At 42.8% G+C, this 14,824-nt stretch overlaps 1 protein-coding gene across 1 annotated transcript in view; it reads left to right on the plus strand.

Moving 5' to 3' along the window:
* The window catches only part of LOC105990905 (cytochrome P450 3A5), a 59,047-nt gene that overhangs the window by 30,675 nt on the left and 13,548 nt on the right, over nucleotides 1–14,824 (plus strand). The window contains exons 3-4 of the mRNA XM_013023431.1: nucleotides 11,839–11,891; nucleotides 14,645–14,744. Of these exons, the coding sequence (XP_012878885.1) occupies nucleotides 11,839–11,891; nucleotides 14,645–14,744 (153 nt within the window). The remainder of the gene's footprint in view (nucleotides 1–11,838; nucleotides 11,892–14,644; nucleotides 14,745–14,824) is intronic.

The following is a 14,824-nucleotide window of genomic DNA, read 5'->3' on the forward strand; positions in this document are numbered from 1 at the left end:
TTCCTGTGTCATTTATATCAACTGGCCCTGCCACCTTGTCAGCCTTTTGCCTGATCTCACCTTTTCAAAAATTTCTCTTTAACAAGATAACAGCCCTCACTCAGGACACTACTCGGGAGCAAATCAAAGCCATCCTATTACTTCAGGAAACCAGAGTCTTTGCTTATATTGCTCCTCTCTCAGCTCAATCTTTATTATGTATCCAAAGACTCTATATGAAGGCTCTGACTCTCCCTTCTTGGCCCAATCTTTTTATGTATCTAAAGATGGAGTACGAAGGATGGACTCCAGCCTTATTCCCCTAGGAAAGGAAAGCACCAGGTGCATGCTCACGTATTTGTCTGCAGGCAGGTCATTATGACCTTGGCCCTCAGGAGACAACAGCCCCCCACCCCAGGTGGAGCATTCCACTCTGTGCCCGGCCAAGAACACTCCCTGGGCCCCAAATAAACATAGCCTTTTTAAAAAATATTTTCTGCTTCTTGTTCAGACCTATATAAGCTCAACCCAAGATCTAGTCACTCGCACAACAAACTCATGGGAAGGCCTGTGCCCCTTGCTGGCAATAAATAGTCCTAGTTTGTTGAGGATCAACTCTGGCCTATTCCATTTCTATTTTCCTCCATTTTCCTAACACTCACTGGTTCATAATACTCAAAAGAGTTAATGCTTACCTCGAAAGTCAAAGACAAAATAAAGAAGTGCTCAGGACCCCAAAGAAGACTTGAAAAACTAATCACATTTGGGATGTTCATTTCTGCTACAAAAGAACTTACTATGAGCTGGGTACCTGTGGCTCACACCTGTAATCCTAACTCCGCAGGAGGTAGAGATCTGAGGATTGCTGTTTGAAGCCAGCTCAGCCAGGAAACTTTGTGAGATTCTTATCTCCACCAAATTTAAAAATAAAAACAAAAACAAAAAAAGCCTGAAGTAGTTCTGTGGCTCAAGTGGTAGAGCACTAGCCTTGAGCAAAAGAAGCTGGGGCAGGGGGGCGTAGCACCCAGGCCCTGAGTTCAAGCCCAGGACACCACCCTTGACCCTCCCAACACACACACACACACACACACACACACACACACACACATATCTTACTGTGACAAACTAGGAGACAGTTATTGAGATCTGAGCACCAGGTGGCAGTGCTGTGTCAGTGTTTACATCCTGGTTTTGAAGGTTGTGTCTTAGTCACATAGGGGAGTATTGCCATTTATAAGAACATAAGAAGCCAGTGCTAATGGCTCACGACTGTAATCCCAGCTACTCAGGAGGCTGAGATCTGAGGGTTGAAGTTCAAAGCCAGCCTGAGCAGAAAAATTCTGGGAGACTCTTATCTCCAATAAACCACCAGAAAACTGGAAGTAGAGCTGTGACTCCAACTGGTAGAGTGCCAACCTTGAGCAAAAAAGCTCAGAGACAGCTCCTAGGTCCTGAGTTCAAGCTCCACAACCATCTTCTCCTTCGCTTCCTCCACCTCTTAGTCTTCCTCCTCCTCTTCCTCCTTCTCCTCCTCCTCCTCATCTTCCTCGCCTTCCTCCACCTTCTCCTTCTCCTCCTTCTTCTTCATTTTCTTCTTCATGACAGAACTGGTGCTTGAACTGGTCACTGTCCCTCAACCTTTTCTGTTTAAGCTAGTGCTGTACCACTTGAGTCACACCTCCACCTCTGTCTTTGTTTTTTGTCTGTTTTTTATCATTCAAGATAAGAGTCTCTCCACCTTTCTTACCTAGTCTGGCTGTAAACCATGATCCTCAGATCTCAGCCTCCTTATATGAAAAAAAGTGTTCTATCTGTCAAGCCAGAGTGTATTTGGTATTGTTTATTGATATTTCCTGGAATAATTTCTTTTTTTAATTCAATTGTAACTATTATCGGTATTGCCTGTTACCATCTTGCCATGTTAGGGAGATAAATCTTGAATTGAAGGAGTTAAAGTAATAAACTATAATTGCTAAGTGAGAAAAATAAACTTTTGACAGGAATTAAGGAATGGCCCCTTTCTACCCTTGTTAGTGGATTGTACTTAGACTGTGAGTCTAGCTCCTTAGCAAGAAGGAGGGACAGTTTGAATTGGAATAAAAACCTAGCAAACTGCCCTACATGGTGTGCCTGCCTAGCTCTGCGTAGATTAATGGCATGGCAACTTTTTGCCCAAAAGTAAATTGCCTTGGTGAAATCTCCTCTCTCTTATGTTTCTATTCATTTCCCACACCAGAGGGTCATGCATTTCTAACAATGAGTAGCTAAGATTACAAACACGAAGCACCTTTGCCTTGGGGCCCATCCTGACTCCGTAGTTTTTTCCACTTAGAAAATGGTGGCCATTACTAAAGCTACCAGCGCAACTATATTTATTGCTGCATTATTTACCCTAGCTAAGATATGGAACCAACCCAGATGCCCCTCACTAGATGAATGGATCAAGAAAATGTGATATATATATACACAATGGAATTCTATGCCTCCACAGAAAGAATGACATTGCCCCATTTGTTAGGAAATGGAAGGACTTGGAAAAAATTATATTAAGTGAAGTAAGCCAGGCCCAAAGAAACATAGGTCCCATGGTTTCCCTTATTTGCAATAACTAGTACATGTCTGAGACAAGCAGAAAAGGTCAGAAAGGTTGATGTTAGGGAAATGAACCCCAAGATAAGTATTCAAATGTTTTTTTCTTTCATGTGATTGTTTCTAACATACTTAAAAGATGATTTCTTTGTTGCTTTGTATGTCCCTCCCCCACAGTATAACCCCCGCTTTCACTATATTTGATGTTAGTATAATTTGTGGAGGGGAAGGGAGAAAACAAATCATTTAAATAGGGATACAGGTGGACCCATTGGGACAATGAGATGTATAAGTCGATATATAAGTCGTTATGTCGAAAAACGAACTTTACAACTTTGGTGGGGGGGGGAGAATTGGGGGGGGATGGGAAGGAATGGGAAGAGGAAACAAAGGAGGAGGCAACAATGCTTGACAAGAAATGTACTCATTATCTTGCCCATATAATTGTAACCCCTCTGTACAGTATTTTCACAATAAAAAAAAGAAAATGGTGGCCATTTGCATATCTTGAGCCTCACTCTCTGGGCTCCATTTCATCATCTAAATGTCCCTCGGGTGACAGTGTGAATAAACTATCTTTCTCAGGTTGAGGAATTTATAAATATTTTGCCTACTAAACAGGCTGTTTATAAATAACCCAATTAAATAGGTTGCTGTAAAAAGGATGGAGGACAGATTGCCGCATAATTGCATAGTAAACAAGGGAATTAACAGAAAAAAACTACCAATTTGCTTCTATTTGGTCACATTTTGAGATTTATCACATGAGCTCTACTTTTATAAGTTTTAGTTTGTATCATTAGGACATTTTCATACGCTTTAAAAGTTTTAGTTTACTTCATTGTATATTTCACACATACATACTATATTTTGATCATATTTATCTTTATTACCATATTTTTTCATATTCATCTCACTACTATCTTTCTCCACAACTCCTTTTGGCTCTCCCTCAGTCAAAATTTTTATAACCAGGCTCTTTTACTTACCTTTTACCTGTTTGTTTATTCAGGACTTTGCTCTTACTAGACAGGTGCTCTACCACTTTAGCCAACTCCCTGTCCTTTTTGTGTTAGTTATTGGTCTCCTGATTTTTCTTCCCTAAGAACATGGTCCATGCTCCTCCTAGTCACATTTCCAATGTAGCTGAGAAGTACCAAGGGTGTCACCCAGCTAGCTATTGTTTGAGTTGGATTCTCACTAATTCTTTGCCTCAGTTGACTTCAAAACACAATTCTCCTGATCTCTTTCTCAGCATATCTGAGGTTTCAGGTGTGAGTCATTGTGCCTGGCTTAATTTTTGCAACCTAGATTTTGTACACGAAAGGAAACATGTATTTTCTTTAATTTGAAGAGTCTGTTGTGTTTTACCTAAGCTGATGATCTCCAGTTCCACCCATTTTCCTGGAAAATGACATCATTTTGTTGTTTATGGCAGCAGAGCACTCCACTGTGTGTATGGGATGCAAGTTTTCAATATCGTCTGTTGGAGAGGCTGTCTTTCTCCTACGTATGCATTGACTGCTTTACTGAGAATCATGGCTGCAGCTGCATGACTCTGTTGTATATTCCACTGGGTTTACATGTCTGTCTTCATGCCCATACTATGCTGCTTTGGTTATTATCGCTCTATGATATAATTTGAAGGCAACTATTATAGTACCTTTGGCACTTCTGGTTTTTCTCAGGTTGCTTTAGCCATTTAGGGACTTTTGTGCCTCTGTACTAATTTATTTTGTTAGTCATAGGGCTTGAATTCAGGAACTGGACTCTGTCCCTGAGCTCTTTTGCTCAAGGCTAGCACATTACTACTTTGAGCCACAGTTCCACTTCCAGTTTTTGAGTAACTAATAAGAGATAAGAGTTTCATGGAGACTTTTCCACCTGGGCTGGCTTTGAACCACAATCCTCAGATTTCAACTTCCTAAGTAGCTAGGATTACAGGAATGAGCCACTGGCACTAAGCTCCTCTATTCTAATTTTAAGATGGTTTCTTTTGGGGGGCCGGGAAGGTAGCTCAGTGGTAGAGTGTTTGCCTTGCATGCCTGAGACTCTAGGTTTGATTCTTCAGCACCACACAAACAGAAAAAGCCGGAAATGGTGCTGTGGCTCAAGTGGTAGAGTGCTAGTCTTGAGCTGAAGAGCTGAGGGGCTTTTCTCTGGTTAATTGCAGCTAAGAGTTTCAGAGGCTCTCCTGACCAGGCTGGCTTTGAACCATGATCCTCAGATCTCAGACTCCTGAGTAGCTAGAATTATAGAAATGATCCACCAGTGTCTGGCTTCTCTGACATGTCAATGTACTCACTTATAACTATTAACATCCCTTTTAGAACAGACTTTTCTTTAACTCATAAGTTTTTGTATGGGCTGGGAAGGTGGCTCAGTGGTAGAGCGCTTGCCTTGCATGCCTGAGACCCTGGGTTCGATTCCTCAGCACCTCATAAGCAAAAAAGAAAAAACCAGAAGTGGCGCTGTGGCTCAAGTGGTAGAGCACTAGCCTTGAGCTGAAGAGCTGAGGGACAGCGTCCAGGCCCAGAGTTCAGGCCCCACGACTGGACCAAAAATAAAAAAATAAGTTTTTGTATGCTATATTTTTATTTTCATTTGATTCTAGGAATTTCTGGATCTCTTCCCCGATGTCTTCAATGTCCCAGTCATGATTCATGAGTTTACTATTCAATCTCCATGTTTCTGTAGTTTTGTAATTTCTCTTGATGCTAAGTAATTTCTCTTGATGCTAATATTTAATTTTATCCCATTGTCAGTTCATAAGACACAGTGCATTCCATTTTTGTGTATTAAGACTTGCTTTGTGAGGGCTGGGAAGGTGGCTCAGTGGTAGAGTGCTTGCCTTGCATGCATGAGGCCCTGGATTCGATTCCTCAGCACCACATAAGCAGAAAAAGCCGGAAGTGGGGCTGAGGCTCAAGTGGTAGAACACTAGCGTTCAGCTGAAGAGCTGAGGGACAGTGCCCAGGCCCAGAGTTCAGGCCCCACGACTGACAAAAAAAAAAAAAAAGACTTGCTTTGTGGACCAATATGTGATGTATTTTTTTAATTCATAGGCTTCTGAGAATAGTGTGTATTATATCTATACTGGATGGAGTAGGCTATAGAAGTATTAAGTCTATTCATTTGGTGGTGAAATTTAACTCTGATATTTCTTGGTTGAGTTTTTGCCTGAATTATCAACCTATTACTGCAAATGGGGTATTGAGGTTGCTCATATGTATTGTTATTAATTCCTAATCTGTCCATTAATGTCTAGTAGTGTTTTATGAAATTGGGTTGCTAGGCATGGTGGCTCATATCTGACATCCCAGCTTCTCAGGAGATGGAAACTGGGAAAATCATAATCCAAGGCCATCTTAGGCAAACAAGAAAAATAAAAGAAAAAAATTAACATAACCCATATCAACCAATAACTGGATGTGGCAGAATATGCCTGTTGTCCTAGCTATGTGGAAAATATAAGTATTAGGCCCACAGTCTAGATGCCGTCTGAGAGGAGGAGGAAAGCATAAGACACTATTCAGCTCTTGATCATGTCCCAAAGTTACTGAGTATTTGGATAGTGCTTGTTTATTTTTTCCTAGGATGACCTGGAGTTCACATCAGGAGAGAAATTAAGAAACACCTGAAAGGCCATTAATAATCATTTACCAAGTGTCTAAGTGGACAGCTTGTCTGAGTTCTTCAACTATAATAGGCATGGGAAGGCCCTTCTACTGGTTGTGGCTCTGGTCCCACCCACTTCCTAGCAAATAAAATTCTATCCCGGATTATCAAATCATCACTGGAAGAGGAAGAGAAACTTGGCAGGCACATCTCTGAAAGGAAGCTTTCAGCTGAAAGAAGATCTCAAAGGAGAACATAGAGGAAGCCTGGCAATGGGCCCAACCACAAACTTTTCTGTGGAAACTTGGATGCTCCTGTTTATCACCCTGCTGCTCCTCTATCTGTGAGTAACTGTCTGTCCTTCTGTCATTTAAGACTTGGGAGGTTGATCAGACTCCTCTTCATTGTCTCTTGACTTCACCCAAGGGGAAAATATGGAGAGGAACTTGATTAAACAATGGCAAACCCCTAAGTGACTAGTATTGGTCTTACACTAATTCCTTGGAGGAAAATAAAGCATTCTCTTTTGCCAATAACAACCATCCATCTATGTCTATGTCAGGTTTTACTGAGAATATTTGGTCCTACCAATTATCTTCCAATGGATTCTGCCTAATCAATCAGAATTCACCAGAAGCAAATTGTGAACAACAGCCCCCTCCCTCCAGGTACAGATGCCACACCAAAGCTCCAGTGTCTAGAGCAGAGGGAGATGGCTTAGACTTGCATCTCATTAGGTGCAGGTGTTTAGGTGTTTCAAATGTTTGAAGCTGAAATACACTACAGAAGTCACTCTTGGTGCAGTTCATTTGCTATGCAGCTGTGATGAAGGTTTCTGGCAGCTGGACAAAGAACACTACAAACTCTTAAGACAAATGGAGCAGACCAGGGCTATCCACACTGTGTATTTGAAACAATGCCAGTATTGATGCCAACACAATGTGAATGCAATAAAAGTGATGAGCCTCTTCATTTGTATCAAAAGTTTCTAGCAGAGCTGGGCAACCGTGGCTCATGCCTATCATCCTAGCTACTTAAGAGGCTGAGATCTGAGGATCATGGTTCAAAGCCAGCCTGGTCAGAAAAGTCCCCATGAAACTCTTATCTCCAACTAACCACTCAAAAAAACAAAAAAAAAATGGAAGTGGCTCTATGGCTCAAAGTGGTAGAGCACTAGCCTTGAGCACAAAGAGGCTCAAGGACAGTACCCAGACCCTGAGGTTAAGCCCCACAGCCAACAAAAGGGAAAAAAAATGTTCCTAGCAGAGTGCCTAGTCATACCTGTCATCCTACCTACTCAGGAGGCTGAGATCTGAGGACTGCGGTTCAAAGCCAGCCCGGGCAGGAAAGTCACTGAGAGTCTCTAACCACCAGAAAATGGACCTGTGCCTCAAATGATGGGACACTAACTTTGAGCACAAAAGTTCAGGGACTGAATTCACGCACCAGGAACACACACATAAGTTGCATCACTGTTCCAAAAAATGAGAGGAGCTGGATAGAAATTGGAGAATTCCCCTTGCCGGCCTCGGCCTTTATATGGTACCACGTGACATAGATATTTGGTGAGATCTTTCATTAGAGTCAACATTGGTCCAACATTAACCCCATTGCTCGTCCTCATAGAAAAGCTCATGGAAATGTGAACTTTCAAAGAGAGAGAAGCTCATCTAATTAATTTGTCACACTGCAAGATCTTTCACTGGGGCCACATTAACCCCATTGCTCGTCCTCACAGAAAAGCTCATGGACGCCTGTAATCCTAGCTACTCAGGAGGCTGAGATCTGAGGGTCACAGTTCATAGCCCAGGCAGGAAAGTCTGTGAAACTCATAAACCACCAGAAAACTGGAAGTGGCACTGTGGCTTAAGTGGTAGAGCGCTAGCCTTGAGCTAAAGAGCTCAGGGACAATGTCCAGGCCCAAAGTTCATGACCCACGACTGACAAAAAAAGAAAGAAAGAAAGAAAGAAAAAGTTCATGGAAATGTGAAAGCTCAGAGAAAGAGAGAGACAGACAGACAGACAGATAGACAGACAGAAGCTCATCTATTTGCCCAACTGCAATACCAAACGACTAGGCTGGGAATCACCGAGGCCACTTTGTTTTTTTTTTTTTTTTTTTTAATTTATTTTTGGGTCCAGTCGTGGGGCCTGGATTCTGGGCCGGGGCGCTGTCCCTCAGCTCTTCAGCTCAAGGTTAGCGCTCTACCACTTGAGCCACAGCACCACTTCTGGCTTTTTTTTCTTTTTGCTTACATGGTGCTGAGGAATCAAACCCAGGGCCTCATGTATGCAAGGCAAGCGCTCTACCACTGAGCCACATTCCCAGCCCGCCACTTTGGTTTTGATAACTGATGCCCAAGCTCCTCCTAACTACTCTGACAGAAAGAACTCAGTGTTTGCCTGAGTACTTCCAGCGAGTCCTTCCAACATACATCTCTCCATATCATTGTTCCTCTTATTTTACCACATTATTAAGATGAACTGAATATTTGTACTCAATATGTGGAATATCTACTGCCTTAAAGGTAAAACTCAAAGGAAGAGGATATAATCTTGCATCAAACACTCAGGACCATTTTTGTGCCTCCTTGTTTGATGGTGTATAATCTTTCAAAAAGAAGGAACTACTAGAAGCTGTAAGATTACAGTACCTGGCTGACAGCCTCTTTCCTTCTTTCCCCTATCTACCTTGACTCAGTCATGCTGGAGTGAAAATTTTGGCAATGTCCACAACCCCCCAGATGTAGAAACCCAGATATGTTACATGGGACATTTTGTACATATACAGGTGACTTGCCAAGTCAATAAACCAACTACTTTATGTCTCACTATTTGTTAAATGTGGGAATGCCAAGAATTATGTTTCCCAAGTGACTATCACCAATTCCATGACTGGAAGTGATTTCCTCATCAGTTTTTGGTATATGACTAGCTTGGGAATCTCCACATTGTGCAAGGGTCACCTAACTAGGTAGTCAGAGGAGCATAAAACACTCTGGAAGTGAACCAGGTACCAGTGCTCATGCCTGTAATCCCAGCTACTCAGGATTGCTAGGCTGAGATCTGAGGATCATCCTTTAAAACCAGCCAGGGCAGAAAAAAAAAATCTGTGAGACTCTTATTTCCAATCAACTTCCAGAAAAGGTGGAAGTAGAGCTGCAGCTCAAGTGGTAGAGCTCTAACCTTGAGCAAAAACAAAAGCTAAGGGACAACACCCAGGCCCTGATCAAACCCCAGGATGGGCACCAAAAAAATGCCATGGAAGAATGCAACTGTGAATCTCCTAGAAGAGTTCCTGTTGTGTAGTGAGAAAATGGCCACATTTTGAACGGTAGAATTTTGAAGTCTTTATTAAAAGGTCGGCAACTGCATGGTGGACTCCTGTCTCAAAGACCAGCAGCCAACAATTCACTGAACACTGTTGGAAAACTGAGCAATGAAGACCAGAGGAGAAAGAAAGAACAAAAATAATAGAAACAAACTTCATCTCCAGTGGAGAGCTGAAATGGGATGCCATGGTGACTGGATTAGAGCCAGAAGACCGGAGACAGGACACAAACATAGAGACATGTGGCATGGTGGCATGGCGCCTGATCCTGGCCTAAACAGGGTTGCGTCAGGGGACAGGGTCACAGGAAACTCAAGTCCTAGGCACAGGACTGACAGGTTTAATAACCAATCAGGGGTTGGAAAGGAGGCTCAGTGATAGAGTGTTTGCCTTGCATGCATGAGGCTTTAGGTTCAATTCCTTAGTACCACATAAGCAGAAGGGGAAAAAAAGCAGGAAGTGGCGTTGTGGTTCAGGCCCCCCAAGACTGAAAAAAAAAAAACAAACATCAGCCAAGTACCCACCTTTGCTTCCAGGGATTCAGGCACGCCCATTGCCTGGGACACAAAGGCTTCTCCTTCCCCCACCGTACAGACAAGACGCCAGACCCTACCATCCACCATGTGGCCAAGATGGCAGACCCAATCTCCCCACTTCACTCCCATTTGGGGACATTTATTGGGTGTTCACTACAAGACTGGAAACACAGGCAATAGCTCTTCTGGTCAATCTTAATGACAGTGGGAGAGAAATGAGTGACCCCAAGGATTGCTTTTGGCGGCTTTGTTGCTCTGTGGAACCTCCACGTTCCCTTCCTCTCTGCCCCCCCTTAGTGACCTTCCTCCCCCTTTTGTACAAAGTCACATTGTTGTCACCTGCCCTCTTTTTTTTTTTTTCTTCTCCTTACTAGATATGGAGTCTATTCAAATGGTATATTTAAGAAGCTTGGAATTCCCGGCCCCACGCCTCTACCTTTTTTAGGAACACTTCTGCACTACCGCCAGGTAAGGGGGGTTCATCTGATGGGTCTTAGGGTCACTCAACCATCAAGATCGGAATCCAAATAGGATCAAGGTGAGAATAAACCCCTAAGGTAGATACAGGCCCTGCAGTGCCCAAGGCCCCAGGCTGGGTTAGCTGACAGGGAGGCTGACAACTGGGCTGGGCTGCTCCAGGCTCTAGGTGCTCAGAGGGGAGGAGACTCATTGTTCTGAAATTTTAATCAGTTGGCTGATAATATAATATCCAGCTTCAGACCCCAGTGAGTGACAACAGCCCACAGGTTCTGCGACTGTTACGACTCTCAAACAGACATTAGACCCAGGACCCTCAGCTTCACGGTAACCATGGTGATGGCTCTCAGCCACTGCCACCACTGTCACCATTGTCATGCCCAGATCCTGAGGGCCCTTGCTCCCCACAGCAGCTAGCACTGTTACGTCTTCTGTGCCTGCAATGTCTGCGCTGCTGGGTTCTTTAATCTTTTATTTTGTTATTAAATAACTAGACAAAGAGGCTACAATTCCATAAGTCAGGTGATGAGTATAAAGCATGCTAATCAATGCCACCAACTCTTGTTTTTTTTTTGTTTTGTTTTTTTGTACCAGTGCTGGGACTTGAACTCAAGGCCTGAGTGCTATCTCTGAGCTTTTTTGTTGAAGGCTGGTTGGCATTCTACCCCTTGAGCCACAATTCCACTTCTAGCTATTGGGTGTTTAAATTGGAGAGAAGTATCTTGGACTTTCCTGCCTGGGCTGGCTTTGAACTATGATTCTCAGATCTCAGTTTCCTGAGTTGCGAGGATGACAAGTATGAGCGACTGGCACCCAACCAAGCCTTGCTTCTTCTTCTTCTTCTTCTTTTTTTTTTTGGCCGGTTGTGGTGTCTGAACTCTGGGGCTCGGCCTGTCGTCAGCTCTTCAGCTCAAGGCTAGCACTCTACCATTTGAGCCACACCACCACTTCCAACTTTTTCCACTTATGTGGTACTGAGGAATTGAACCCAAGGCCTCATGCATGCAAGGCAAGCACTCTACCACTGAGCCACCTTCCCAGCCCCCCAAATCTTGCTTCTTAAGGCTTGGGACCTCCTTGGGATTCTTCCAGAAGCCAGGATCCACAGGAGGGTCTTCATAGACTCTCCCTTCAGCCTTGACTCTCGAACCTTCTGTCAGACTGTACCTGTGCTCCTCATGGTTACTGCCGGGCCATTCAAGAGATTCAAATCACATGGGCCCCAATGACACATGGGTTGTGACTTTCAGAAAAATAAAATAGATTTACAGGGTATTTTTTTCCCTCTCTTTCTCTCTCTCTTCCCAGGGTGTGTGGGATTTTGACGCGAAATGTTATAAGAAGTATGGGAAATTCTGGGGGTGAGTATTCAGCAAACTTCCCTTGACTTGTTAGCACACAGCTGCCTTCTGCAAGGAGGACAAGGCCAGCCCAGAGCCTTCCACCCACAGTGACATAGGGAGAGGATTTGGGCCCTCAACTCACCCGGGTCCTGAGGGTCACCAGGTGTCATGGTCAAGGGTCAGAATCAGGTGGAGGATGTTGATAGATTATGACTTTTCTCAAAACATTGATGGACCAGGAATTTCTGGACTCATTAGAAAGTGTCTTTTTACTTCTCTTTTCCATATTTCTTTTCCTTCTTGGGTCCCTTTTCCTTACATATGATTCATTAATTATGCATAATGTGTCAATTATGTATTATGTATCAGTTGTGTATCGTGTCATTTCAAATATGTATTATTCTAGTACATATTTATAAATATATGCAGGACATGCTGTCCTTCAGTTATAGAGTCACTTTTCATTAAATTTGAAAAATCCCTCCTAGACATTTTAGAATGATTGCATGCTTTTGGAAGAAAGGCTGGGAGACAGAAGTCAATAACTGGGGGAAACATGCATCTCTCTGCAAGCAGAGGTTTGATTCATTTGTCTCTTGTCTTCCACAAAGACTCTTTAGCGCAAGTTGCACAAGAATCTCTTTGCTAACCTCATCCTATTGACTTTGAAGACTTTGACTTTGACATGGTTTGTTTTTGTTGTTTCTTAGTGTGTATTAATTGTGCAAAGCCAGAAGCTTCATTATGATCTTTCTATAAATGCATGAATATGCCATAATCACATTAACCCAGTCTGTCATTTGTTTAAAATTTTTATCTTTTTATTTTTTATTTATTTTACTTTTATTGATGTATGTATTTTTGTGCTAGTGCTAGAACTTGAATTCAGAGCCTCACCCTCTCACTTGGCTTTTTTTGCTCAAAGCTGGTGCTCAGCCACTTGAGCTACACCTCCAACTTCTGGCTTTTTGCTGGTTAATGGAAGATAAGTCTCAGGCACTTTCTGTGTGGGCTGGCTTTGAACCCTGATCCTCAGATCTCAGCCTCCTAAGTAGCTAGCATAACAGGCATGCGCCATCAGCACCTGATGGTGCATGAACTTTTTATTTTTTTTTTTTGTCGGTCAGGGGGTTTGAACTCTGGACTTGAGTGCTTTCCCTACACTCTTTAGCTCAAGGCAAACACTTGAGCCACAGCACCACTTCCAGTTTCCTAGTGGTTTATTGGAGATAAGAGTCTCATGGAGTTTCCTGCCCAGGCTGGCTTTGAACCATTATCCTCAGATCTCAGCCTCCTGAGTAGCTAGGATTACAGGCGTCAGCCACCGGCGCCAGGCGCATGAACTTTTTAATTTGCCATTAAATTCAGTTTGCAGGTGTTTATTTGAGAATTTTTGCGTCTATGTTCATCAAAGTCATTGTTTCACAGCTTCCTCTTATTTATTTATTTTTTGCCAGTCCTGGGGCTGGAACTCAGGGCTTAGGTGCTGTCCCTGAGTTTTTTGTGTTCAAGGATAGCACTCTCCCACTTGACCACAGTGCCACTTCTGGCTTTTTCTGAGTTTAGTGGAAATAAGAATTTCACAGATTTGGAGCTGGGAAGGTGGCTCAGTGGTAGAGCGCTTGCCTTGCATGCATGAGGCTCTGGGTTCAATTCCTCAGCACCACATAAGCAAAAAGAAAAAAGCCGGAAGTGGCACTGTGGCTCAAGTGGTAGAGCGCTAGCATTGAGCTGAAGAGCTGAGGGACAGCGCCCAGGCCCAGAGTTCAGGCCCCACAACTAGACCTCCCCCCCCCCGCAAAAAAAAAAGAATTTCAGATTTTTCTGCCAAGGTAGGCTTTGAACCATGACTCTCAGATCTCAGCCTCCTGAGTAGCTAGGATTATAGGCATAACCACAGGCACCCAGATTTGTCTCTAATGTTAATTGATGCATTTTTTCTCTTCTTTTGTGTTTAATTTAATTAAAGGTTTCTTTCAATCTTTTATCTTTAAGAGAAGCAACTTTATTTCATTAATGCTCTGAATTGTGATGTTGGCTTATATTTTATTAATTTCACCTTTGGTCTTTATTATTTGTTTCCTTCCTCTAATTTCAAGATTGTCATCTTCTTGGTATTCAAATACACTAAGTATCTCATTGGGTTTCTGATTTGACATGTCACTGCTTTTAATGTAAGCACTGATACTTGTAAGCATCTATCTTATCCCCACTTTCATTGGATCCTACAAATTCTGTTATGCTGTGTTTATTTTATGAAATTTGAGTGGCCTCAGTGATTAGGAGCTTGCTGCATATCAGACCTTAACTTGACCTTGTTACTGTATATACTTTACATTGCATGTGGATTTTTTTTTTTTTTTTGTCGGTCATGGGGCCTGAACTCTGGGCCTGGGCACTATCCCTCAGCTCTTCAGCTCAAGGCTAGTGCTCTACCACTTGAGCCACAGCGCCACTTCCGGCCTTTTTTCCCCCTGCTTATGTGGTACTGAGGAATCGAACCCAGGGCCTCATGCATGCAAGGCAAGCACTCTACCACTGAGCCACCTTCTGAGCCCATATATGGAATATTTTTAACATCCAAGTCTGAATTCCTAGGAATGCCTCTAGAGAATCTAGCTTATTAGGTTTAACCACCTCTGTTTTTCCTTTCCTTTTTTTTTTTTTTTGGTTGAGGTGGGGACTTGAACTCAGTGCCCCGTACTTTCATTCGTTGGCTGACACTCTACCAACTGAGCCATGCCTCCAACCCCTCTGTTTTCTCAATACAGGTTGTATGATGGTCCGCAGCCGGTGCTGGCGATTACAGATCCAGACATGATCAAAACAGTGCTGGTGAAAGAATGTTACTCTGCCTTCACAAACCGCAGAGTAGGCATCCATTTTTTTTTAGCTACAAGTACTTATTTCATATATATATATATATATATATATATATATATATATATATA

This window comes from Dipodomys ordii, unplaced genomic scaffold, assembly GCF_000151885.1.
Source record: "Dipodomys ordii isolate 6190 unplaced genomic scaffold, Dord_2.0 Scaffold68, whole genome shotgun sequence".
Classification (NCBI taxonomy): Eukaryota; Metazoa; Chordata; class Mammalia; order Rodentia; family Heteromyidae; genus Dipodomys; species Dipodomys ordii.